General features: G+C 48.1%; 2 protein-coding genes across 2 annotated transcripts; one reads left to right on the forward strand and one right to left on the reverse strand.

Moving 5' to 3' along the window:
- Nucleotides 1-232: 232 nt before the first annotated feature.
- Nucleotides 233-3,116, reverse strand: LOC109781299 (uncharacterized). Its single transcript, XM_020339902.4, has 6 exons — nucleotides 2,920-3,116; nucleotides 2,171-2,211; nucleotides 1,871-2,086; nucleotides 1,716-1,787; nucleotides 1,557-1,607; nucleotides 233-1,446 (listed from the first exon to the last, which is right to left on the reverse strand). The coding sequence occupies exons 1-6, from the start codon at nucleotides 3,026-3,028 to the stop codon at nucleotides 610-612; spliced, it is 1,326 nt and encodes a 441-aa protein (XP_020195491.1). The 5' UTR covers nucleotides 3,029-3,116; the 3' UTR covers nucleotides 233-609.
- Nucleotides 3,117-23,442: 20,326 nt separating this feature from the next.
- Nucleotides 23,443-25,562, forward strand: LOC109781293 (putative cyclin-dependent kinase F-2). Its single transcript, XM_020339895.2, has one exon. It carries the CDS (start codon nucleotides 23,592-23,594, stop codon nucleotides 24,711-24,713), a length of 1,122 nt encoding a protein of 373 aa, XP_020195484.1. The 5' UTR covers nucleotides 23,443-23,591; the 3' UTR covers nucleotides 24,714-25,562.
- The last annotated feature ends 1,091 nt before the right edge of the window (nucleotides 25,563-26,653 follow it).

The raw sequence follows: 26,653 nt of genomic DNA on the forward strand, positions 1-26,653 counted from the left end.
CCTTCTTAAGGCAATCTTGTCTAACTTATGTCTGTACTCAGATATTGTTGCTTCCGCCGACCCTTGTGTATTCAAGCTTATGTATTCGAGCCTCGAGGCCCCTGGCTTGTAATATAAAGCTTGTATTATTTTAATTTGTGTCTAGAGTTGTGTTGTGATATCTTCCCGTGATTCCCTGATCTTGATCGTACACATTTGCATGTATGATTAGTGTACGATTGAGTCGGGGGCGTCACAAAACTTAGGCTCTCTCCATACAGATCATACATTTTCCTTGAGTAGCCACCAACTCAGAGAATGCACAACACTTTGCTTGGTTTTTGCAGATGAACCTTAAACTTGTAGTAGTATCTTGGATCTTCTGCTTGCTTGGTCCTGAAGTAGTTGAGCAGCTGCATCATATCATTGCCATCATTCTCTTTCCTGATCGATGCCCTCACATTCGTCACATATTTTTCGTGTATGGAAGAGGGCCATGCCTTAAAAATGATAGTATGTCCATTATTTTTCTTGTTGGCAGTTTTGCTGAGTTCAGTGTTCTCACTAACAACTTTTCTTCATCTGTCATTTGCTTATGCGACCTCAGAAACTTTGATTCATCCGGTGGACTCAAGTCATGGTTGTGCTCGAGGTTGATGTCTGTGATAAACCATCTGTCATTTTTTTGGTGAAAACCAGTTTAGCCTGACACCCTGTGACATCAATGACATTCCTTTTTCTCTTCCTTGTCTCTGGTGCTAGCTTTCTAGTTCGTTGTTGCCACCTTTCCTTTCTTTGTTGCCTCTTAGCCTTCTTCTGTTCCTCATCAAGCACCTTTCTAGCCCTGTTGCATCTGAAAATACATCGGGACTCGCCACCCCCTGCGCTAGTTTGCCCACAATAGTTTGATGCTTTTCGCACAGCAAATCCACACAAGCAAGAATAGTTGTTGTAGAATGCTTGTGCTCCTTTCGATGTCTCGAAATCCATACCCATTTGCGGGACATGGCGGCTGCGAACCTCTTGGCTACAAGTCTGAGCAGCGAGAACCGAATCATTCTCGAGGAAATTGTCAATGTCATCTGGCGAGAATTGGTTAACGTCATCGTCCACAACTTCGTTATCACCATGTCCAGCAACTACCTGATTAGCATCTTCTTCACCAACAACTAGCACTTTGTTAAATGCACTTGGATCGGTGTCTGAATCTTCACTGCATGTATCGTCTTCATTTTGATTGTCTCCAGGACAAATCCCTAGAGCCTGCAAGAGCTCTGCACCATGAGCTGGGACGCCATCATCCCATGTGACAGTTTGCAATGCTAAATCAGCCTCCTGGAAATCTGTCTGGTTGTTGTTCCAATTGCTAGGATCATCTTGTTCAATGTACTTGCTTGATTTTGGATTGTCCATGTCAACTAGCTCGCTCAACCTTGTGTTTCGTCCAGTTATCATAAATGTCTCATTCTGCATTTTTCGTTGAGAAAAAACATGTATAAGACTTCTCCCTCTTATTCAACATATATGTGTCTGTGCATGTTTTTCATGTTTTTATAAAATTCAGTTTGGGATCGTACCTCAGCCCCAACAGGATAGTACTTTGTGTGTGGTGAACCAAATAGAGGATCCTGCAAAATAAAAAACAAAGTTCAAGCCAAATATTCTGAAACCAACCATGATACTCTTTTTTTTATGAACAACAGAGCAGTTTATTTTTTTCCCAGGACAGTTCAAACCTCTGATTCAGCCGCAAGCAACATTTGTGTGTATGACATGTTCATGCCAAAGCCTGGACTCAACACTAATGCCTGCATATTATTGTTTTGCCCAGTTAAATTTTTCATGCACATACAGTTTTTTGTATCAATTTGGATACTCACAAGATACTCACATTTTCTTTATGTTTGACAACTGGGGTAGCCTGTTGTCCAGTCACCGGAACGGAATTGTTACTCACAACAGCCAGAGGATGTGTCGATGTTCCAATCTGATGGACCGGATAGGCCAATGAGTAAGGCGGAATCATCTGTAGAAAATTAACCCCGTCGCATTGCTTTTGAGAAATCCTTGGGTCAAACCACATTCCCGGGTACTGGGAGCGCACAGGCTGCAATCAAAGTATACAAGTAAGCTTATAACTTCTTTTTTTGTTTTCTGTCCTGAATCAGATTTCTTAGAAGCACAATTGTACCTGAGTACCAATGTAGTCGCCTCCATAGAACACTTCATTTGCTGCAAAAATTCAATGTTAGAATGAATCAAAACTTCTTTTGTTCCAATAGATGATTCAAAACTTGATGCTTATGAATTTTTTGCATGTGTAGACTGAAAGTCTATAGGTGTCATGTCTTTCTGTATGATCAACACAATATACTTTGATTTTCTTCTCGATTTTTTCTGTAAACACGAAAACTACAACATGCTCTGCTCTTTTTTTGTCCTACATGAAACATGCAAATTTTTTGTCAATATGTATGATCTACATCAAACATGCTCCGCTCATTCTTTTTATGTATGATCTACTAAGAATGTGGCTGCTTCCTCCCTACATCAAACATTACACACACTACAAAGACACTGACTTGAACTTATTAATCAACACACACCAATTTTTTGTGTGAATGTCATACACATGCTCTGCTCCTTGTCACCCATGTTTCTTGATTCAGAGAACAACACAACACATTTTGAACTGTTTTTTACAGCCATTTTGATGATGTGATCTAATTTACTACAGACCAGCCTCTGTTTGTTTTCTCCAATCAACACACGGAAAAAGAGAGAGACTACAAGGTTATACAAGAACAACGTCTGCTTGTTTGTTTTCTGGAGCAGAATTTCAGATCTGGCATTCAGAGAAGTATCCACGAGGTTCAACAAGGACGCGGGGGGGGGGGGGGGGGGGGGGGGGGGGGGGGAGGTGGCAAACTACGAACTCACCCTGGTAAGAGCCTTCCATGCCCGTCATGTTTTCTTCTGTAATTGACTTCTCCCTCTGCTTTTTTCTCCAGTTGTGGCTTGGGTTTCTATTTTGTTCAGTCTTGTTCATCCATGGCGGCTGTGAGGGAAGGGGAAGAGGGGTGGGGAAATAGATTGGATGGATTAGGGTAGTGATCTGCGGGGTGGAGGACGAAGGGAAGAGGAGGGTGGGGTGGGGTGGCCAGCTGTAAAGTAGGCACAAAGCGTCTGGGTTTAGCTTCTTCTTCAAGCTAGCACCTTTTTCTGCCGTCAAACAAACCCAGTTCTTTTCTCTATCTAAGAGACAAACAGAAAAAAAAGACAAACAAACAAGGCCCAGGAGGTGGGGTAGATGGGCTGGGTGTGTTGGCAGAAAAAAAGACAGACAAACAAGGCCCAGAACAAACAAAGGCCACAAACAAGGCCCAGCAGACGTGTAGCTTGACTGGGTGGGTTGTTGGGTGGGAGGAACAAAACAAACAGGCCGAGAACAAAACAAACAGTCACATGGTTGGGGGGATCGGGAGCCTTTTGTTTTGTAGATGACGTCACACCTAGATGTGAGATACTATCTCACATCAAGATGACTAAACACGTCTATGGGGTGGGTTCAGAATTCAGATGTTACCCTCGGATCGGATGGGAAAATTTCTAGGGCCTCCGGCTGCGTGCATTGTACTGTATTAGACTTTTACTTTTGATGACCATGCTGCCTTGTTGCAAGGCAAGAAAGCTATGATGGCCTTGGTCTGATGGGGTTTCCAAATGCGTGCAAGGTGCAGTTTCGTGGGTGTTGCCTGCAAGCGAGATAATTAAGCCACTCACTTGAAGCTACCATGGATCGATCTGTTTTGACCTTTTCTTTTGCAGGAGTAACACACGTAGGACCTCTTCGTTCACGAATCCTTGCAGGATGGAGCAACCAAGGGAAGGAATGACGCGTATGATGAGCAGGTGTAGCTCATGTGGTGAATTGGTTCACGTACCCAGCTGCTTGTATATGGTGCGTGCGTGTGTGTCTCTCTCGTCTCGACTGATGTTCTAGCTAGCACATGGCACGAGTTCATGGCCCCAACGCTCCCCCGATGCTGCATATGCATGTGTGTGTGCGCGCTGTGCATTGCCAAATAAGGTATGCACCACGCTCTCCCCAGCCCAGCCCCAGCTGCAGCGCAACTTCTTCTTTGCCATCGCTCATCGGCGCGCGCCATCCATCATATACCCTATTCCAAGACCTCGCTCCCACCCTGCCTTGACCCGTGACCGTGAGAGCCTGAGAGAGTGAGAGCTAGCTAGCTCACTGTGGTTTTTCCAAGATCCATTGCCGCCCTTGCCGGTGCCGCTGCCGGGCGTCCGTCCGTCCGTCGACACGATGCTTCCCGGTGCAGTTGTTGTTGGAGCAGCAGGCGGTGGTGGTGGTGCGCCGGGGCACGTGCGCGCGGCGGCCAGGGCTACCCTCATCCTCGGCTTGGCGGTGGCCGCCATGGGCCTCTTCTTCGCCGCCACCGTCAACCCCGGCGACTTCCACGCCCAGGTACGTACCAACGCCTCAAAACTCCACTTCTCGCCCACCTCCCTCTGTCAGCACGTACGGCACGTACTAATCAATTTTCTCGCTACGCGGTCGCAGGTCGAGCACGCGGCGGCGCCGGCCGCGTACGGCGGGCAGCCCCAGCAGCGCTGCGAGGCCACGGAGGCGGAGGCCCTGGACCTGCGCGCGACGGCGCTGGTGCTGGTACTCACGGGCGCGGCGCAGGCGATGCTGGCCGCGGCGGCCGGCGTGGCCTTGGCGGCGGGGTCCCTGTCCCTCCAGTGTGTAGGCCGGTTCCTCGCCCTCATCGCGCACTTCTTCGCCCCCGCGAACGCCTGCTTCCTCTACTCTGTCCTCCAGGGGGTGGCGGTCGCCGTCGTCGGGCACTGCGCCGACGGATACAACCTCAACTTCACCATTGTCTGCGTCCTCGCCGGCGTGTCATACGGCGTGCTGTTCGTGGTGAGCTTCTTAGTCACCGTCTGCGGAGGGATCTGCCAGTCTGCCACAGTGCCACTGATCCCCTCTAGCTTAGTTTATCTTAGCTTAGCTTTGCTAGCTTGCAGCATCTATCTTCTTCTACCTAGCACTGCCGGCCACTACTACACTTAGCGAGCTCGCAGCATCTATACGTACTACTACCTCGCAGTACTAAACCATCCATGGATCTTAATTGGTGATTAATTTGTATGCTTACTACTATTAGTGCGATGATCGAGATGGGATCAATTATTAACGCGCGCGCGCGTGTGTGTGTGTGTGTGTGTCTGTATTCTGTAATGTAATGTAAGATGATGCTAGCTACCCACTTGTTCTGTATGAAATATATGTGTTAGACATTTTATTGTGTGTTCTTCTTGCCTCTCCCCAACTACCTCCTCACTATCATGTCGACTGAATCTGTGCTACTGCTGCGGTTTATTACTGCTTCCCCTTTTTAGTAATACTGCTGCATCAGTAGTGCTCCTACTGTTTTTCTTGTGTGCCTGCCTTGGTATTCTAATTCTTCCTCTCATAGTAATGATTCAGTCTCAAACTCAAAATTAGGTAATGCTCCAAACACAAGAGATACATCTAACTCATCGATCATGAGTAGTATTTACTTAAACGTGAAGGTTTATTCCACCAATCCACCATTTTTGACAAACTATTATTACTAATTACCTGGGTGCTGCATGCAAAAGAAAAGGTGGTGATCGGTTCATGAAGGGTAGCAAGACCCCTTCTCTGTCTCAGAAAAAAGGCAACCAAGCCAGACCCATATATCCTTTAGTAGTAGAGCATTCTGCAGCAAGGGCATCACGAGGACCTGTAACTGTCAGTGAAGTTACCCAAGGTACCGAACCCATCATAACTATTTTACACTGAAAAGGTAGAGTATACATCTCAAAAAATGACCCTCAAACTCAATGGCACCGGGATCAATTGGTTGCCACGCTGTTTGAAATCGGGAAAAGTCTAAAATAAACCTTGAACTTGTACACGAAAGTTAAATCAAACCTTGAACTTTGAATCCCTGAAATCAACACACCAAACTATTTAATCTCGGTCTATTTTGAACCTTGAGCATGTTTTGAAGGGGATTGCCGAAGTGGCAGCTAAGACTATGGCCAGACACGACTGGGCCGGTCCACCAGACACGAAGCATGTTTTTTTTATTGTAACGCACAACTAAAAATACCCAAAAGAAAATTAAACCTCACAAGTATTCGAACTTGAGACATGAGCTGCTGAGATCATACCACCAGCCACTCCATCAAATGATTTTGGGTGATTAAAGTCGAGCGCGAAACTATTCAACAACACACGGCACCGTTGAGATTTGATTTTTAAAAAAAAATTGAAACATTTTCTTGAAAATTGTCAACAATTCTGAGATGCAAATATTATTAAAAGGAAAAAACAATCTGAAAATTCCAAACCTTCTTTTGGAGAAAAGTGAACAAATTTTGGAATAACAAACATTTTGCGAAAAACACAAAGAAATTTTGAAAACATGAACATTTTTAAAGTGCGAACACTTTTTGAAAATACCAACAAATATTTTGAAACACTAACAATTTTTTAAACCTGAACAAAACTTTAATGTGCGGAAAATTCTAATTTTTAAAAATGGGAACAAATTTTCAATATTTGTTCGCACTTTAAAATTTTGTTCAAGTTTCAAAATTGTTTGTTTTTATTAAAGTGTCTGCACTTAAAAAAAATCTTTGGAGATTTAAAAAATGGTTCACGTTTTCATATTTGTTGGTATTTTTCAAAAAGGTTCATAGTTCCAAAATATCCATAAAATGTACGGAGTTCAAAGTTGTTGATAATTTTCAAGAAAATGTATCAAAAAATTCGGAAAATAACCCTCAAATATCATCATTTATGAAGGGGAAAATCGATCGTTCCAATTACTCCCTATAATACGTGTGCACAAGACACTTATATAAGCAACCAGGACGAGCAGTTTATTGCTGCAAGTTTGCAAATAACCCTCAAATCAAAAAATAGTACTCCCTCCGTCTCAAATTTCTTGTCTTAGATTTGTCTAGATACGGATGTATCTAATACTACATATGCTCTCAACAATTATTTCCCTTAAATTGACGGTGTCGGGTAAAGCCTACACGACCGACAATGATGATGAGACTTCCAACGTGAGGCTCTGTGGCGCTCCCGCGGAGATGAGGTGCCCAACAACAGCTTGACAGTGGGTGGTTGTCCGGTCTTGGGTTGGGGCCTCCCTTTAGATCCGGTGTACCATTTGCGTGGATGGTTGCTAAGTGACTGTGAGCGCAAGGAAGAAAATGACGGGAAAGGGTGAAAGCGCATATCGTCCCTCCGAGGCTTCACTTCAATTTATAGGCCAAACCTAATCGAAACGGCACCCGTAAATCATGTTACGCATGGCCACGGCTCCTATTTCAGTATCCACGACACACACATCCATCACGAAAAGCGAGCCAATATGACGAAGCCCCCCTCCCTCCCGCGTTGTTGCTTATCTGTCTGCTTGCATTTACGGCGGCAGGTGATTGGACATGACCTAGCTGAGGCACACATCAGTACATCACCTTGTGCTCCCATTTGACCGGATCCGACTCGTTGGATTCGCCGGACCTCCCTAGGAAACGGGTCAGTCTAGCACTCACCCTTGTCAACCGTGACGTCTCGGATGTCATCAAAGATCCGGGGGGGCTTATCGATCTTTCGATCCAGCTTAGACTAAGCTTGAACGGAACATATTCGGGTCGCGTAGTATAGAGAAATATTGTCATGTTGAAGTTTCAAAAGTCGTATGCACGTTGTATCCGTTGCTACATTCTGTGTTTTTTAGACTTATTAAAGGTGTATTATCATTTCTGACTAAAAACACGTCTATAGGATGAGAAAGTTGAAGTCCGGCTCTGGCTACCTGCATCGTATGTGAATATGGTGGGTTCAACTTGTACTCTTGAGTTTTGACCGTGCCGTGCATGTTGCAAGGCAAGAAAGTTACTACGTGCTCACGCAGAGTCACGGAGATGGAAATATTCTGCGTACGTCTATGGCACATGGCGACACGAGTCCATGGCCTCACGCTGGGCGGAGATGCATGTGTGTATGCGTTGTGCCTCAGCTCCACTCTGCATTTCTGAGCATCCGATTGCAATTGCAAACAAGTCGAGCATTGCCAAAGATGGCATGCGCGCAACTTCGCCGTGCCTTCCTTTTTGACCATCGCCGATCGTCATCCCTACGCGTCTCGCCATCCATCCATCCATCCTGTTCCGCACTTCATGTGCTTGTATAGCCGGCCAGCCAAATCTTCACTCCCTCCCTCCCTGCCTTCACCTCAGTAGCTCACCGTGTTTCTTTTGCCTCCATCCATTGCCGGCTGCCAGTGCCATCTGCCATCCTACCCACCGTGAGAGCATCTCCAACCGTTGGCCCCCGAGGAGGCATAAAAATCGCCGTTTGGGGGCGAGCCGGCGGTAGAATTGGCGCTTGGGGCGGTTGGGCATTCAGCCGTCGCCCCTAGGCGCCGATATCGGCCCATTTGCGGCCTGTTTTCGGCCTAGATAAATTGAAAAATGGCCTGATATCGGCGAGAAACGGCCCATATTCGACGTGGTTCGGCGTGTTTCGGCGTTGATTTCTCAACATAAATATTTTTTTCGCATAATTCATCATTGAAAATCAAATAATTCAAAAAAAATAGTGCAACAACAAATAGTTCAATACAAATTATATAGTTCAACAAATAAAAACTCATATTTCATCACACGTCGAGCCCGGCGTCGCCCTTGAGCCTCCATAGGTGCTCCACCAGATCCTGCTGCAGTTGATGATGCACCTGTGTGAAAGAACATGTGGTGCCCCCATGTTTGGTTTTGGTAATTGACGACAATCTCTATGGACTAATGGTTGTCTTGAGTTATATTTGAAGGTTTTGTCCATAGGCTTTTCTTGGAGTACATGTGTTGGTTTCAAGGAGAGTTTGTGTTGACCAAGGTGCTATTAAGGAATTATCCAAAGATTGGTCATGTGAGAGTTGAGCTTATTGCAAGCATGTCTTGAAGCAGAAGATTGTGTGATCATTCATGTTTACCTTCAAGACATCATCCAAATAAAGAGAGTTGGAAAGATTCTAGGTTGATCAAGACTAAGTCAAGAGTGAATCAAGTTGATCAACTCACAAAGCGTAGAAGATGTACCGAGAGGGATCAAGTGATCCCATGGTATGGTAAGCATTGTCCATTGTGCTTTGTGTACTAACCCATGGTCTATGTGAGAGTTCTATGTGGGGTTAGGTACGTGTTCATGGGCTTGCGTCAAGAGGAAGATATCACTCAACCCATGGAGAGGATGACATCAAGTGGTGATCGTCATCAAGATTGCCGTGTGCAAGTTCAAGTGGAGCATCACGAAGAGATCAAGTGCTTGAAGCTTGCCGTCCATTGTGGTGACAATGGACTTTTGAAGATGTGCCGAAGAGTGGCTCACCCATAGTGGACTATGGGGGAGTAATCATCTAGTCTTCATCGAGCCAATGCAATCAAGAAAGGTGGTCCAACTTGAGGGAGTCAAGATCGTCATCATCTAGCTCAAGTGGACCATGTGCAAGGCAAAGGTTTGCCCTTGATAGGTTTTCTATTTTACCGGTCTCATGGTGGTAGTTGGGAGACCGGGTTATAGGATCGATAGCCGTACTATCAAGGGGGGCTCTCAAGTGAGTAGCTTGATCGTATCGTTCGTCGAGGGCTCAAACCATTGCATCCTTGCATCATGTTTCTTGGTTCTTGTTTGGTTCTCTTTATGAGTCTTAGAGCTTATGGTCATCTTGATGACAAGCTTGAGTTCATCGAAAACGGAGTTTGCATGCGTCTTCTATGATGTTTTCGATGTTGGAGATTTTACCGGTCTTATCCGAGGAAGGGTTCTCACCATTTTTTTGAGCCTTTTCTCATTTGCTTCTTATTGGTATTTCTATCAAGATTGTGTTAGCCCTTGTCGCTAGCTTTCCAACAAACTTGGTTTCGTCGAATTCGGAGTCCGTTTGCAGAAGTTGTGTCAATTTTGGTGTTCTGAAAAGGCTACAGCGGTACTACCGCGGACAGGAGCGGATGTAATTTTTTACTACCGCTCTCGGGAGCGGTACTACCGCTTGGAGCAGTACTACCGCGGCTACTTCCATGGCTACTTCCGCTCGGGACCAAAAACTCGTCACAAGTCCAGCGGTGGTAGGCACGGATGTAATTTTTTAGTACCGCTTGCAAGCAGTAGTGCCGCTACCCTTAGCAGTAGTACCGCTACCCCTAGCGGTAGTACCATGAGGTCAAGCGGTACTACCGCTCTGACGGTTCTTCTGGCTTTTTTGCCTCCTCGCTGTTGTGTTTCAAAGGGCTACTACCGCCCTAGCGGTAGTACCGCTCCTTGGAACGGTAGTACCGCTCGGTGCGGGCTGTGACCATAACGGTTGGATTTTTCCCCACCTATAAAAGGGGGTCTTCTTCCCCAATGAACCTTATCCTTTGAGCTCGTGTTCTTCCCCCATTGTTGACCTTCTTCGAGCTTGCTAACTCTCAATCCCTCCATGGATTCTTACTAGTTTTGGAGGGAAAAGAGAGGAGATCTAGATCCACATTTCCACCAATCATTTTCTCCTCTATGTGAGGGGAACCCCTTGGATCTAGATCTTGTAGTTCTTGGTGTTCTCCTTCTTGTTCTTCCTCTCATTTTCCTCCCTAGCATTAGTTGCTTCGGTGGGATTTGAGAGAGAAGGACTTGGGCACTCCGTGTGCCCTTGCCATTGCATTTGGTGCATCGGTTTGAGTTCTCCACGATGATACGTGAAAGTTACAAGTTGAGAAGCTTATTACTCTTGGGTGCTTGGTACCCTTGAGCTTGTTCCTCTTGGGTGCTTGGGCGCCCTAGACGGTTGGTGGTGTTCGGAGCTCAATCATTGTGGTGTAAAGCTCCGGGCAAGCGTCGGGGTCTCCAATTAGGTTGTGGAGATCGCCCCGAGCAATTTGACGGGTTCCGGTGACCGCCCCCAAGGGTTGCCATTTGTACGGGTTCGGTGACCGCCCTCAAGGGTCCCTTAGTGGAATCATGGCATCTTGCATTGTGCGAGGGCGTGAGGAGATTATACGGTGGCCCTAGTGGCTTCTTGGTGAGCATTGTGCCTCCACAGCGCTCCAAACGGAGATTAGCATCCGCAAGGGTGTGAACTTCGGGATACATCGTCGTCTCCGCGTGCCTCGGTTATCTCTTACCCAAGCCCTTTACTTATGCACTTTACTTTGTGATAGCCATATTGTTTCTTGTCATATATCTTGCTATCACCTAAGTAGTTTTTCTTGCTTAGCATAAGTTGTTGGTGCACATAGGTGAGCCTAGTTGTTGTAGGTTTTGTGCTTGACAAATTAACCGCTAGGTTTATTTCGCATTTGTTCAAGCCTCAACCGTAATTATTTTAAAGCGCCTATTCACCCCCCCCCCCCCTCTAGGCGACATCCACGATCTTTCAATTGGTATCAGAGCCTCGTCTCTCTTTGTTAGGCTTAACCGCCTAGAGAGTAAAGATGTCGACTAGGGGATTAGGATTCTATGACACACTTAGTTTCGATGGCACAAATTTTGATGTTTGGGTAATTCGCATGCTTAATCTCTTTAGGGTCATGGACCCAAATTTAGAGCGAATTGTAGATATGGGTTTTTCTCCTCCAAAAGATCCCCAAAGATTATCTTTAGAGGATGAGAAAAACTCTTATCTCAATGCTCAAGCTTCTAATGTGCTTTTCGATGCTTTGAGCAATGTAGTTATATTTCAACTCATGCCTTTCCGGGATGCTCATGAGTTGTGGACAAAGCTTCAAGATAAATATGGCGTGTCCAAGTTTTGTGGGGATGATTGTTCTCCCTCCACCTCCGGTCGTGTTGTGTTCTCAACTTCTTCTACTTCACCTACATGTGGTTTGCCACAAGGTAATGGCATGGTGAGTAGTGGTGTTCATTGCAATGATGATAGTGGGCTTAGTTTTGATAATCCTTCATCACTTTCTTGTTGTGATGCTTCGTCTTTGGACTCTAGCACTTTGAGCACTCCAAATGTTTCACATGCTTGTGTTGATAGTCCTTGCATATCATGTACAAATTGCTTGACTAAATCTCATGATGATATGCTTGCTATGTCTTGTTGGCATGATAAAAATGCATGTATTTCCTCGAGTTGTTGTGCTAACAATGTAGAGGAAACCCAACACTCCATGGAACAAGATGTGGTCTTGAATGGTGCTTCAAGGGATCCCACATCATCATCTATTGCTTTTTGCCTTATGGCCAAGGCTTCAAAGGTATCTCCCACTTTGAATCCCAATATATCTTGTGATAATATTGATGATGGCAAGAGTGATGATGATGTCGATTATGATGAAGATAATGATGATGTTGCCTCCTTAAAAGTTAAGGGGGAAATAATTTTTAAAGCTCTTCTTAAGAATAAAATTGCTCGTTCCAACTTCATGGAAATCATGTCTATTGCTATTGAGGGCAAGAAATATATTGATGAGTTGGAATCTCGTCTTGAGGAGCATGAGGTCACCATTGATAAAATGGAAGGTCATGAGCGTGATTACGCTAATGAGATTGCGGACCTCTCTCAAGCTCTTGAACTTGAACAAACCACCAAGGAATCTCTTGAGGAGACTTTTGCTCTAGAGTTATCTAGAGTGAAGGAATCTCATGATAGAGCTCTTGAGGTGGCCAATGTTTTTGAAACTAAAAATGCTAAGCTTGAAGTTGCTCATGCTAGACTCCTTGAGGATTTTGAGCACCTCGAAAATGGCTCAAGGGTCATCAAGGGTGAGCTCATCAAACTCACCTAGTCTCATGCTCAACTTGAAGCTTCTTATTTAAAAGAGCTTGCCAAGTTGCCTTCTCCTCTTGTTGTTAATGATGATGCTTGTGCTACTAACTCTATTTCTTGTGAAGCATCCATTTTAAAGGACAACGTTAGCTACGAGCTCAACTTGAGTTGCTATCTAGCAATTATGGGAAATTGGAAGAAAGCCATGAAAAGCTCTCAAGCTCTCACGATGATCTTCTAGTATCCCATAATGTGCTAAAGATAGCTCATGAGGCCATGATTGCTAAGGTAACATCTAGTGAGCCTCATGTGGACACTAGCACTACTTTTAGTCAAAATGCTATATTGTCTTGTGCTAGTCCTCGCGATTCATCCATGCATAACGTTGGTACATCTTGTGATGAATTGCTTTCCTTGCCTTGTTGCTCTAACGATGAAGCTTATACTTCCTCTAGTGCTTGTGTTGAGACTAACCATGTAGAGGAAATCAAAGAGCTCAAGGCCCAAGTCACTTCTTTGAAGAAAGACTTGGAAAAGAGTCATGAAGGGAAATTTACACTCAACAACATCTTGAGAGTGCAAAAATCCCCCAATGACAAAGGTGGACTTGGATTCAACTCCAACAAGAAGAAGAAGTCCAAGATGAACAAAAAGAAGGGCCAAGAACAAGTCAAGAATTCGACCAAGATTGTTTGCTTCAAGTGCAAAGTAGAAGGGCATCATGTTAGATCTTGCCCATTGAAGAAGAAGGCCATTAGTGATAAGCAACAAGGGAAGCGGCCACAAGTTCGATCTCATGCTCAACCACAAGTTGAAGAAAGTCCTCTTCCCAAGAATCCTCAAGCTAATGCTTCTCAAGTTGAGAAATCAAGTGAGAAGAAAGTGAAGAGTAGACGTTGCTACTTATGTAGTGAGAAAGGTCACCTCGCCTCTTCATGCACTAGTGGTAACTTATACAAGCCAATTATTATTGATGATATCTATTCTCTTGGGAAGGATAATGTTGGCCATGTGTTTGCCAAATTTGTTGGTGCTCAAAGTGGTGTCAAGAAAAGAACCATTTGGGTAGCCAAGCCTATTGTGACTAACCTCTTAGGACCCAACTTGGTTGGGGACCAACTAGCTCAAACTTGATCAATAGGTGTTGTTGGAGGGCATTGGAGACTTGGCTACATTATGAAGATTTAAGGGGACTTCATCATTCTTATTGTCTCAAGCCAAGTCAATTGGGTTATCAAGTTTCTATTCTAGATCCAATGTGCCTCCTTCCGGTAACTTGTACTTAAATTGTTTACATCGAAAGTTACTTGCCCCTTTGCATGTTTTGGTTTTGTTCCTTGCATGTGGTTGTATATGTTGTGCCTCCAATTTGCTTATCTTGAGTAATCAAGTATGTGTGTGTTGGTTTGCACATCATGTACGTATGTGTAGTGCGTTGAGCCTTTGCGCATCTTGTTTGTATGTTAGTTGGCTCTTGTGAGAGATTAATGGAACATCCCATTTTGGGGGAGTGATGTGCTTTGTGCACCTCACGGTCCCATAAATGTGTTTACATGAGGAATACCACCTAGTATTGATATTGCAAGCTTATCTAGTCACTATGTGGTATGCCTTCTCATGAGAAATTCAAATTCTAGATAGTCCATTAATTATCTCTTGTTGGATCCTCTTTTTGCCTCTTGTTAAGTTTTCTTTAATTGGTATCACATTATGGGGGAGTAATATGCTATGTATATTACTAGCCTAGAAAATGTGTACATTTGAGATATTGTCACCTAGAATTGATATTGTAAATTATCTTGTTCCTACGTGGCATGTTAGCTCTACAAGTTGCAATTTGCTTGTGTTTGGTGTGAAGATGATGTCGGATATCCTTGCTATCTACCACCGGGAATTATTTCCAAATACTTCTTGTCTTTTGACAATTGGTACTCACTTATGTGTGGTAGAAATTATTGATCATCTTCACGTTGGCGTTTGCTTTTTATTTGCATTATCTCTTGCCAAGTTTGTGTCAACTCCCATTGCCTTCCGTGCCACTTGAGGATCTTGTTGTTTTCTTGATCTTGTCTAGTGTTTTCCTTGATATAGTGAACGTGGTGATCCTACCTTGTGCATTTTGTATTCAAATGCAAATTCTCTATAATGCACAACTCGTGGGGGAGCTATCCTATTTTCTATAAAACACTGAACTTGTGATCCATTTTAAGTGTGTGTTGGTGGACGGCAAGCCGTTTCTTTTTGGTACTTGTGCCATCATGAAACTTTGTAGAGAGCTTGGTTTGTTTGGAACCATCCTCTCTTTTGGGAGTTTGATATCATTTTGTGGGTTCCAATGGATATCTCATTCCTTGATGTATCTTTTAATGATATCTTCCAAGTGATGATTTCTCCATTTGGTATTCTTTTCACTTGGTATTTCCTTGTATTTTGGTATCGGTTCTTGAAAGTCTTGAGCATGCATATTAACTTCATGTAGTTTCCGTGGCATGCTTTCTCTCTTTGACCCAATATATAGGGGAAACTCCACCAAGTCTCAAATTGGATGAGATGTGCATGAATTTCATTTCCATATCTATATGCACATATTTATGTGGAGTTTGTCCTATGTATTGTTGGTGTTTCTAACTCTTTGGTCCCAATGAGTTTGGGTACCATTTTGTTTGTGTTGTTGTTCTAGGAACAAATGGAGATGCATTGGATGCTCGGCTCACTCACAAGGAAGGTGTTGTCACCATGTGCTTTTTGGAGTCAAGCTAGGATGATCAATGAACTACTTTGTACCTTCAATTGGTATCTACTACATCCTTCCAATGTTAACTCGGTAACAAGTATCTTCATATACTTCATGCACACATTTCTTGCATCAACCTTGTGTAGGTTGTATCATGGCATGTTATTCATTCTCTCTTGTGATACTTGTTTCCTTTCTCAAAGCATCCCAACAATGATCTCTTGTTGCTAGTTGTGATGTCTTTGATGGTTGTGTGGTAGGAATTCATTTATGTACAATAAGACCATATCTAGCCATGTGCTATGCTTCCAAGCAAATATCTTATTGGTATATCTATGACTTTCTTTTGGATATCTTGTTCCTTCGTGTTGTAACTATTTCGGGTGTACATCCTTCTTTGTAGATATATATCATCATGATCTCGTCTACCTAGAACCTTATACACTTGAGAGAAATTACATCTCTAGATGATATCCTTTCTTTCACGTCCACCTTGTCTTTCTTGTTATTTCTTTGGTGGCTCCGTGAAAGCTTTTGCCTTGAGTGCATGTCTTATCTCGTTGCATCTTGATGCACTCCTATGTGGTGAAGATTATTTTCCTCATGCTTATCTCTACGAGGCTTTTGCCATCTTAATTGGTATCCCTCGTCTTGATGAGGCTTTCATCTTCTATCTTGATGTAATTTTTTACTACCGCTCTTGGGAGCGGTACTACCGCTTGGAGCAGTACTAGCGCGGCTACTTCTGTGGCTACTTCCGCTCGGGACCAAAAACTCGTCACAAGTCCAGCGGTGGTAGGCACGGATGTAATTTTTTAGTACCGCTCGCAAGCAGTAGTGCCGCTACCCCTAGCGGTAGTACCGTGAGGTCAAGCGGTACTACCGCTCCGACGGTTCTTCTGGCTTTTTTGCCTCCTCGCTGTTGTGTTTCAAAGGGCTACTACCGCCCTAGCGGTAGTACCGCTCGGTGCGGGCTGTGACCATAACGGTTGGATTTTTCCCCACCTATAAAAGGGGGTCTTCTTCCCCAATGAACCTTATCCTTTGAGCTTGTGTTCTTCCCCCATTGTTGACCTTCTTCGAGCTTGCTAACTCTCAATCCCTCCATGGATTCTTGCTAGTTTTTGAGGGAAAAGAGAGAGGAGATCTAGATCCACATTTCCACCAATCACTTTCTCCTCTATGTGAGGGGAACCCCTTGGATCTAGATCTTGGAGTTCTTGGTGTTCTCCTTCTTGTTCTTCCTCTCATTTTCCTCCCTAGCATTAGTTGCTTCGGTGGGATTTGAGAGAGAAGGACTTGGGCACTCCGTGTGCCCTTGCCATTGCATTTGGTGCATCGGTTTGAGTTCTCCACGGTGATACGTGGAAGTTACAAGTTGAGAAGCTTATTACTCTTGGGTGCTTGGTACCCTTGAGCTTGTTCCTCTTGGGTGCTTGGGCGCCCTAGACGGTTGGTGGTGTTCGGAGCTCAATCATTGTGGTGTAAAGCTCCGGCAAGCGACGGGGTCTCCAAGTAGGTTGTGGAGATCGCCCCGAGCAATTTGACGGGTTACGGTGACCGCCCCCAAGGGTTGCCAAAGTGTACGGGTTCGGTGACCGCCCCCAAGGGTTACCATTTGTACGGGTTCGGTGACCGCCCTCAAGGGTCCCTTAGTGGAATCACGGCATCTTGCATTGTGCGAGGGCGTGAGGAGATTACGGTGGCCCTAGTGGCTTCTTGGGGAGCATTGTGCCTCCACACCGCTCCAAACGGAGATTAGCATCCGCAAGGGTGTGAACTTCGAGATACATCGTCGTCTCCGCGTGCCTCGGTTATCTCTTACCCGAGCCCTTTACTTATGCACTTTACTTTGTGATAGCCATATTGTTTCTTGTCATATATCTTGCTATCACCTAAGTAGTTTTTCTTGCTTAGCATAAGTTGTTGGTGCACATAGGTGAGCCTAGTTGTTGTAGGTTTTGTGCTTGACAAATTAACCGCTAGGTTTATTCCGCATTTGTTCAAGCCTCGACCGTAATTATTTTAAAGCGCCTATTCACCCCCCCCCCCCTCTAGGCTACATCCACGATCTTTCACTGTGGGTCTCGGATCTCCTGACGCATACTGAGGTAGGCAGTCCAGGTTGCCGGTAGCTGGTGATCAACTTCGGCTAGAGGACCCTGCCTGTAGTATGGTTCAGTATCAAACACTGGCTCTTCTTGCTCGCTCTCGATGATCATGTTGTGCAAGATGACACAGCAAGTCATGATCTCCCACATGATCTTTCGACCAGGTCTGAGCAGGGTACCGGACAACAGCAAATCGAGATTGGAGCACACCAAATGCCCACTCGACATCCTTCCTGCAAGCCTCCTACACCTTGGCAAAGTGGGACTTCTTGCCTCGTGGCACAGCGTTTGAGATAGTCTTCACAAATGTAGACCATCTCGGATAGATGCCATCAGCTAGGTAGTACCCCTTGTTGTAGTGCCGTCCATTGACCTCGAAGTTCACCGGAGGAGAATGACCTTCAACAAGCTTGGCAAAGACAGGGGAGCACTGCAGCACGTTGATGTCATTGTGAGTTCCTGGCATATCAAAGAAGGAGTACCAAATCCAGAGGTCCTGTGTTGCCACCGCCTCAAGTACCACACTGCAACCGCCTTTGGCGCCTTTGTACATCCCCTGCCAAGCAAATAGGCAGTTCTTTCATTTCCAATGCATGCAGTCGATGCTTCCAAGCATCCCAGGAAATCCTATTGCTGCGTTCTGTGCTAGGATCTGAGCAGTGTCTTCCGCATTGGGTGCTCGCAAGTATTGCAGTCCAAACACTACCACCACGGGCCCGCCAGAACTTGTAGAAACACTCAATGGTGGTGGACTCGGCCATGCACCCATAGTCGTCGAGTGAATCATCGGGAGCTCCATATGCAAGCATCCTCATCGCTGTCGTGCACTTCTGGATTGAGGTGAATCCAAGTTTGCCTGTGCAATCCATCTTGCACTTGAATTAGCTGTCGAACTCCCGGATGGAATTCACAATCCTGAGGAAAAGCTTTCGGCTCATCCGATAACGGCACCGAAATGTTTTCTTGCCGTGCAGTGGAGCGTCGGTGAAGTAGTCGCAGTAGATCATGCAGTAGCCTTCGAGACGATGCCGGTTCTTTGCTTTGATCCGCCCCGGCGCCGAGCCACCTCGCCGCGGCTTTTCACTGCTCGCCAACAGGGCGGCGAGGACCATGAGATGTTCCTCTTCCTGGACGTCGGCCTCGGCTTCCTCCTCCAGCAGTGCGGCGAGTGCTTCCTCATCGTCCGAGTCCATTGTCGAGGCAGGCAAATCGCCGAACACCTTGCGGGCGCGGTGGGCACGTACCCGCCGCTACAACGCCCCTCCGCGGCCGAAGACGCCGGAAAAATCGCCTAGCCGGTGGTGGAGAGGCTGCCTCGGTGAAACCTCTGCTCTTTTTCCGGCGAGGACGGGCTATCTAGCGGTGGCGGGCGGCGGACGGCGCCGGGATCAGTCGGTTGGCGGCCGAGCGCGCGGGGGGTGGGAGGCGAATCTGGGAGAAAGACTTGACTTTTCGCCTGATGGTGTGGGCCAGACGTGCTTTTCCCTTGCGTCGGAGCCCCCGAGCGCCCCCCAGCGCGTCGGGTTCGGCCTGCGATAGCCGGGCCCAAAAACGGGCCGAGACGGCGGATTTCGGCGTCCTGGGGGCGCGACTGGGGCGTTTTTTTGGCGCCGGCGCCGAAAAAGTCGCCTGGGGGGCCTGTTGGGGACGCGGCTGGATATGCTCTGAGCCTCTCGTCTTTTGTCTATTCAGTGGTAGTTAAGAGTAACTCCAACGGACCGACCCAAATGGACGGTGATTTTGTCCGCTTTTTGTCCGTTTGGGTCGGCAGGCGGGCACGAACGTCCGCTTCCGCGTTTCGGTCGGCGCGTGCGCCCAACGCTGGCGCGACCCATTTTGACGGCGCTAGAAAAAAAGGAATGCATGCATATTTAAAATAAAAAATTAATTAAACATTAAAGCCCGCCACGAAGGCCGCCGGGAGTCCACGCGTCCACATTTGCATTTAAGAAAAATAAAAATAAACTAAACTACGAGGCGGTACGCTGCCCTAGGCGTCGTCGTCGTTGTCCTCGGGGTCCGTGAGGTCGATGAGCGTCGGCGCCAGGCCGGCCCAGGAGAACGCCGTGTTCCAGAGCGCGTTCATGTCGGGCGCAGGCTGTGCCGCCGCCTGGGCCGCCGCGGCCTGGCGCGCCTCCTCCTCGGCCTCACGCTACTCGTCCTCGGCGTCGTGCTCGAGCATCTCGAGGTACTCGCCGTCGCGGCGCTCCTCGGCCAACCGGATCTAGCGCCAGTGCTCGAGGTACGCCGCCTCCTGCACCGGCGTCGCCCCCATCCAGACCGGCGGCGCACTAACCCACTCGGGCACTACTCCCGTCCAGGAGTAGCGCTCGATGGGGGACGGCTCCGGCTCCGGCTCGGCTTTCCCAGGGGACAGCGCGGTCACCGGCGGCAGGACGCAGTCGCCCGCCGCGAAGAGGGCCATGGCCGCCTCGTACGCCGCCTCCTCTTCCTCGGCCGCCACCGCCCTGTGCCGCTCGTCCTCCTCGCTCTCCCGGCAGACCGCCGCAAGGGCATCCTGGTAGGCGGCCTCCGCCGCCAGGTCCTCCTCGTGGACGACGAGCGGGGGCGATGGCACGGTGCGGTCAACTTCGCGGACGCCGCGTCGCCTCGCCTCCTCATGCTCGAAGGCGAACCAACGCGCCCAGTCGGGCGAGTCGGAGGCGTAGGCGCGTCGCGACACTGCTCCGGCATCAGGAGCGCCCGCCGGCGCCGCACCTCCTCCGCGTGCGCCCTGGCCGACCGCGGGGCCGCCGGCACCGGGATCCTCTCCGGATCCAAGTGCCAGTCGTGCGGCAGGGTGGCATCGGGGTACGGGAGAGGCACGCGGTGCTGCCAGTGCCACTCCGCATGGTGCACCTGCACGTTGACGCAATGCCTCGGCCGGTGAGCTGGCGCCAGCGGAGGCGGGAAAAACTCTGGGGGGAAAGGGGATGGCGGGCGACTTGCCCTTAGCCTTGCTGCTGCTGCCAGAGCTGGAGAAGAGCCCCATTTGGCACGGCTGGGGTGGCTAGGGTTTGCCGGCGACGGGGGAGCGAGTGTGGCTAGATGGGGACGGGGGCTGGCTGGATGAGGACGGCCCCGCCGCACGGTCGGCTTAAAAAAGGACGACCGCCGACGCTGACGCATGGGCCCGAGGTCATAAATTAAGCTGACCAGGTGGGTGGCGGGCAGTTGGATGACCGCCAGGTGGGGCCATGGCGGACACCGAGAAGGCGCGCGTGGCGTCCGTTCCGCGTCCGCGCCGACGCATTTGGAGTGCAAATTTGGGCCGCAAATGCGTCGGCGCGGACGCGAAGCGGACTCGATTTGGGTTTGGGTCGGCGTGTTGGCCTCCTTTTTTGTCCGCGTCGACACAAACAGACGGCGGCGGACGAAATGGGTCGCCCCGTTGGAGTTGCTCTAAGTATTTATCAAATCTCTCCTACTTAAAAAGGAATAGGCAATCGGCGGTGAATCGCTGAAAATTGTAAATGTATATATAGACATGATTGACGTCGAACCACTGTCGCAGCTGGACCCGGCAAATCCCTCGGTAGGATATCGTAACTAGCCGATTGGACTGGATTGTAACAGAAGCAGGGATTACCCAGGTTCGGGCTCTCATGGTGAAGATAATATGCTATTCTTGCTCGTGTATATTGTGTTGGTGTGTGTACTAAGTACGAAAGTATCAAGGGATTGTTAGCTATCTATCGACGAGCCCGACCCCCCGCCCATATAGTGTATATATACCGGGGTCCTACGATACAGATCCTAGTCGACTACGTCGGTGGAGATAGAGTTCTCCACAGCTTCGGTATCTCCAGCTTGTACGTCAAGTCTTCCAGAGTCTTTGTATAATCTGCCATGGGCCACCCAATGTGGCCTACGACGAAACCAACATAGGGGTCCTCAGCCCAGCCCATCAGGTTGGGAACCGACGTGGTGAGAGACCCCACAGCCGGTGTCAGTGTCAAAACCGGTAGACCTCGGGGTAGGGGGTCCCGAGCTGTGGATCTCAGGCAGATGGTAACAAGAAAAGTGAGACGATGTTTTAACCAGTTTCGGGCCCTCTTGATGGAGGTAAAACCCTACGTCCTGCTCTTGTTTATATTGATATATAGATGTATCGAGTAAGAGTTGATCTACCTCGAGATCGTAAGATGTGGTCTAACTCTAGGGCTAGGTGAATGATATTGCGTTGATGTCCCCTCTGCGGGCTAAACCCTACGGCTTATATACACGCCAGGTAGGGTATCTAGATATAAGGCGGCAGGAGAAGTTTTGGCGTATACAACAAGTCTTTGGTGGATGTAGTCTTGATCATGCCTCCTGCGTACAGCCTCCGGAGTCCATCTTGATAAGAGTAAGGGTCGACTAGCCCAATCCGAGAAGCATGGGCTGACTACGTTGGTACCCCCTAGTCCAGGACACCGTCAGCCGGGACACCATACATAGACCCTAAACCGGTCTTCGAGCTTGGCTACACCTTGTCAACTCCGAGCTACAAGCAATCTTCTTTTGTTGGTTTTAAACGGGTTCAAAGAAACGTCCCCCAACAATGTCTTTACGTAGCTGGCCTCCAGATATCGAGCTGCCTCCGAAGTGTCTCAAACCACCTCGGCTTTGAATTTGTTGAAGAAGATAATCGACCAACACAGAAGAAATGTTTCCCACACAGCTGGCCATTGACGGGTCGAATTCCCGCGATGCGTCTCCAAAAGTCATTATGTCCGGTCATGTTAGACCACACCGCTCTTATCGAGTAGCGATGGGACATGTCAACACTGAAGTGACAATCAACCTAACATGAGGGAGTGGGCAAGGGGCCCACCCAGGCCACGTCCCGTGCTAGTGGGTGTGCGCCTTGATCCCCGCATGGGCGTTAACGGGGCCCTTGATCCCCACGCGTAATTTAACGTCGTAAGGAGGGATTCAAGGGGATTTGGTGCCACGCGGCAGAATTACACTGCCAGCATTTCACATTTTCCCCCCTATGTACGGGAGGCGGCAGGTAAGAAAGAACTTTACACTCATTTTCCTCTTACCCTTCCTTCTTCCTCGCGCCCTGCTCTGCTGCTCTTGCGCTCCATCGTTGCTTCGCTGCTCTCCACGTGTGCCATCATAACCAAGCTCCACCGTTGTGCCTCCGCATTGTCATGGAAAGACGCCGCCGCTTGGCGAAGAACGGTCAGCCGATCAACGCCGGCAAGGGGCCCGCCGCCCAAGGAGAAGGTGGCCTCGCCAACGAAGGGCAAGTGGATGTCCTCCACGACCTCCCACGGCCTGCTGGACCGACTTGCCGACTTCGGCTACCTACCTCCGCCACCCACGCTCTTCTTCCCCTTGATAGAAAGGCTCTTCAACGTGACCTACACAAAAATACACCAAAATTTCATAAGTTTTACACAAAGGACAAATGCTTTTGTTCAACGACACACTCTTGGTATATCAACAATCAATTAGAATGTGCTAATATATTTTTCCAAGTAAATCATGTAAAGTACTCCATCTGTAAAGAAATATAAGAGCGTTTAGATCACTACTTATATTCCGATACGGATGGAGTACTAATTTACAGAAACATGTACTTCATTTGGCCGAAATTTTTGAAAGTTTTCTCCGAAATTTCGCCAATTCCACAAAATTTGCGATTCGGGGAGAGGAGCGGAAGACGCGTGCGTATGGGCGTGCGATTGAACCTACAACTGCCCAATCGAAAACTCGAGCAGCAAGGAAACGAAACCGATAGCATTACAAACCTGGTGAGGCAAACAGCGAGATCTGTTTGTGTGTAACCTAGCCGTGCTCTCGCACTCGGCGTCGATATACCTAGGGATGGCGCCGATCCACGCGGAAGTGCGCGCCCCCATCGATCGGCCGCTCCCGCCGTCCCCTCCGCCTGCGCCACGCGCTCCCGCAGCCCACCAGAAGCACCAGTAGCAGCCAAGCGCCGCCATGGCCGTCCGCAAGCGACCTGCCGCCGTCCACGCCCGCGCGACGACCACCAAAGGCTGCAAGAGGAGGCGCATCCGGATCGGTAGCACCGAGGACTACGAGTTCGACGACACGCCCTGCCTCGGCAAGGGCAGCTTCGGCACCGTCATCAGGGCGCGCCACCGCGCCACCGGCAGGACCGTCGCGATCAAGTTCCCCTGCGGCTCCCAGGACCCCGCCGACGCCGCAGCCGAGCTCCGGCAAGAGGCCGGCTTCCTCGCGGCCTGCGCCGGGAACCCTTACGTCGTCGGCTCCCACGGCCTCGTCTGCGACCCGGCCACCCCAAGGCTCGGGCTCGCCATGGAGTACGTCGCCGGGCCGAGCCTCCACGCTTTCTTGCGGGAGAGGGCGCCGCTCCCGGAGCCCATCGTGTGCGCCTACATGTGGCGGCTGCTCACCGGCGCCGAGAAGATGCACAGGCTCGGCATCGTCCACCGCGACCTCAAGCCATCCAACGTCCTCGTCGGGAAAGGGGGAAAGATCCTCAAGATTTGCGACCTGGGACTCGCCATGTCCCTGCGCACGGCCGACCGGACGCGGTGCAGCGACGCTGGCACGCTGCCGTACATGGCGCCCGAGGTGCTCCTGGGGAAGCCGGACTACGACGCGGGGGCGGACACGTGGTCGCTCGGGTGCGTCATGGCCGAGATGCTCACCGGCAGGCCGCTGTTCAAGGGCGACGTGAGAAGGGACGATGCGGTACGTCAGCTCCGCACTATCTTCCGCGTCCTCGGCTCGCCGGACGACAGGACGTGGCCAGAGTTCACGTCGCTGCCGCTCGCCGGCGCGGTGCATAGATCGGTCCAGTTCCGGGAGCAGCAGCGCAGCACGCTGGGAGACCTCTTCCCCGCGGAGATGCTGTCCGAGGACGGCTACCAGGTCCTCAAAGGGCTTCTTGAGTGCAACCCCGGCAAGCGGCTGACGGCGGCCGCCGCGCTCCAGCTCCCGTGGTTCATGCCTGAGATCGACGTCGGCACCAACACGGACGACGCGTTCATCCCGCCGGCAACGCCCAAGGAGGAGAATCTGCTAAGGATCCCACTTGAGATGTGGAAGAATGCGCAACGGCCTGAGTGTGCTTGAAGCAATGGAGCCATGTAGATGCTCAAAGAATACGCACTTGTTTTTGTAACTTCGATCGTATGTATATGTGTATGTCACCATGTCTGGGAGTAGAAGTTGTATCTCTATCTCCCAATGAAACATTCTCTGGTATCCTCTATTAGCATATGCACTCAAATTCCTTTCTTAATTTAGATCATAGGAGGGTTCAAGCCCAACCCACTATATAGCTGAGGATGAACTGAAGAAACCTTGTAGAATTGTAAAAACTTTGAAAAGTGCAAAGAAGATACCGAATCATTTTGAATTTATGTCAAGTTACAGATTACAACACGTCACTGAGAAATAAACTTCCTTTAAAGAGCATAGCCTGAAGTTCATCCCTCCCCTGTTGCTCCAGGAATTTCTTAAAAAGAATTCTGAATTTCTGATGCATAAGAAGCCACATTTTTCAAAGTGAGGCATCCTTAGAATACTATGTAGTTCTGACGCTTGATAAAATAGTGTAATTCTAATCGGGGCAGCAGGGAAGTATGCACATTTTGGAAAGAATGAACAGAGCCAACTAAAATCTGTGAGCATTAAACCTTCTGAAAAATTGGGTCAAGCGCATGAACAGGGCCTGCATGCACATTTAGCTATACCACTACCAGTAGAAAAGAGTGTTGAGGATAATTTTAATGTCAGAAACTTGAATAAACTTTCAACTGATTCGTCAGTATTGGCTAAGGTTCAGCAGGCCCACTTCTACAAAGGGCTCGGCAACCTATCCTAGCCAATAGTTCGGAAAAAAAAAATCTAGCAAGAAAGTAAATTAGTCGCAACCCGCAAGACCATACAGTATGCTAACATGGTGGTTCCAGGTGTAAACTTTTGAATGCATTTTGACAGGTAATGGGAGATCTAACCTGGTGCGAGGCTATGTTCATATCTCTGAAACAAAATATTGCATGTAGCTGAATTATAAGACTACCTAATCTGGTTATCGGTAGGAGGATCCGCACATGAAAATGCATGCATCCAGCCTCGGAGACAACATGCTTATGTCGCTTAACCAAAAATACAAAAAGAGGACTAAGAAGCAGACCCAAGAAAACATGCATAGCACTTTTAGAGGGCCCCATCTGTTTTAGTGATTAAGCCGCTGTCTATTTACATCAAGAGCAATGTGGCTTGGAGATAGAAATAACTAAGCTACTGTGCCCAGATTAGGTAGCTCATACAGTTCAGCTACAGGCACATAAATCATGAGAAATGACACAAGCTACCAAATATTAAGAAATCATGTGAGGTGAGGTGCATCAACGGGCAGATACCAGGTGCACGTCTTTCAACCAACATGAGGTTATTCCCTGACTAATATTCATAGAGCTTGTTGAAGACATGACAAATAAGTAGCACTGTTTTCCCATCGTTACCAGGATACCAGTTCAGACTGCAGAGTTGAGCCTATTAGCCTAGCAAAAGGAGTCATCAGTCATTACCCTTCCATGTAAAGTTTAGCAGAAGGCCTGGAGAGGCAACAGCAAGATACATAACCACAGCAAAATCTAGTAGCAAGAAGCATATAACCAGGCACAGTAACACTGCTATATACCTTGCCAAGTGCTTGGTCTTCTTTGCGCGCAGTCTTCTTGTTTGGTTTTGGCTTGAATGCTTTAGGTTTAGTATTCTAAGCGGGCCTGGAAGTGTTGATGAACTCAATTTCAAACAAAAGAAAATGCATCTTGTCAGCAACCATATCAAGTATCCTCTTTTCTGGTCGTTCTTGTGCCTCGACTTCTTTGCAGTACCTTTCCTTCCATCTAGGTCCTGCAGTTTTACCGAAGTAAGGAAAAAAGAAGGAAGGATAGGTCGGAGTTCTTCACATAATACTAGAAGGTTTACTTAACTTGCAAAATTAAAAAAAAAGTTGGAGCTTCCCTGAATAAAACTTACGCCAGCGTCAGGCCGTACATGTC

This window comes from Aegilops tauschii, chromosome 5 (genome assembly GCF_002575655.3).
Source record: "Aegilops tauschii subsp. strangulata cultivar AL8/78 chromosome 5, Aet v6.0, whole genome shotgun sequence".
In the NCBI taxonomy this organism is placed as follows: Eukaryota; Viridiplantae; Streptophyta; class Magnoliopsida; order Poales; family Poaceae; genus Aegilops; species Aegilops tauschii.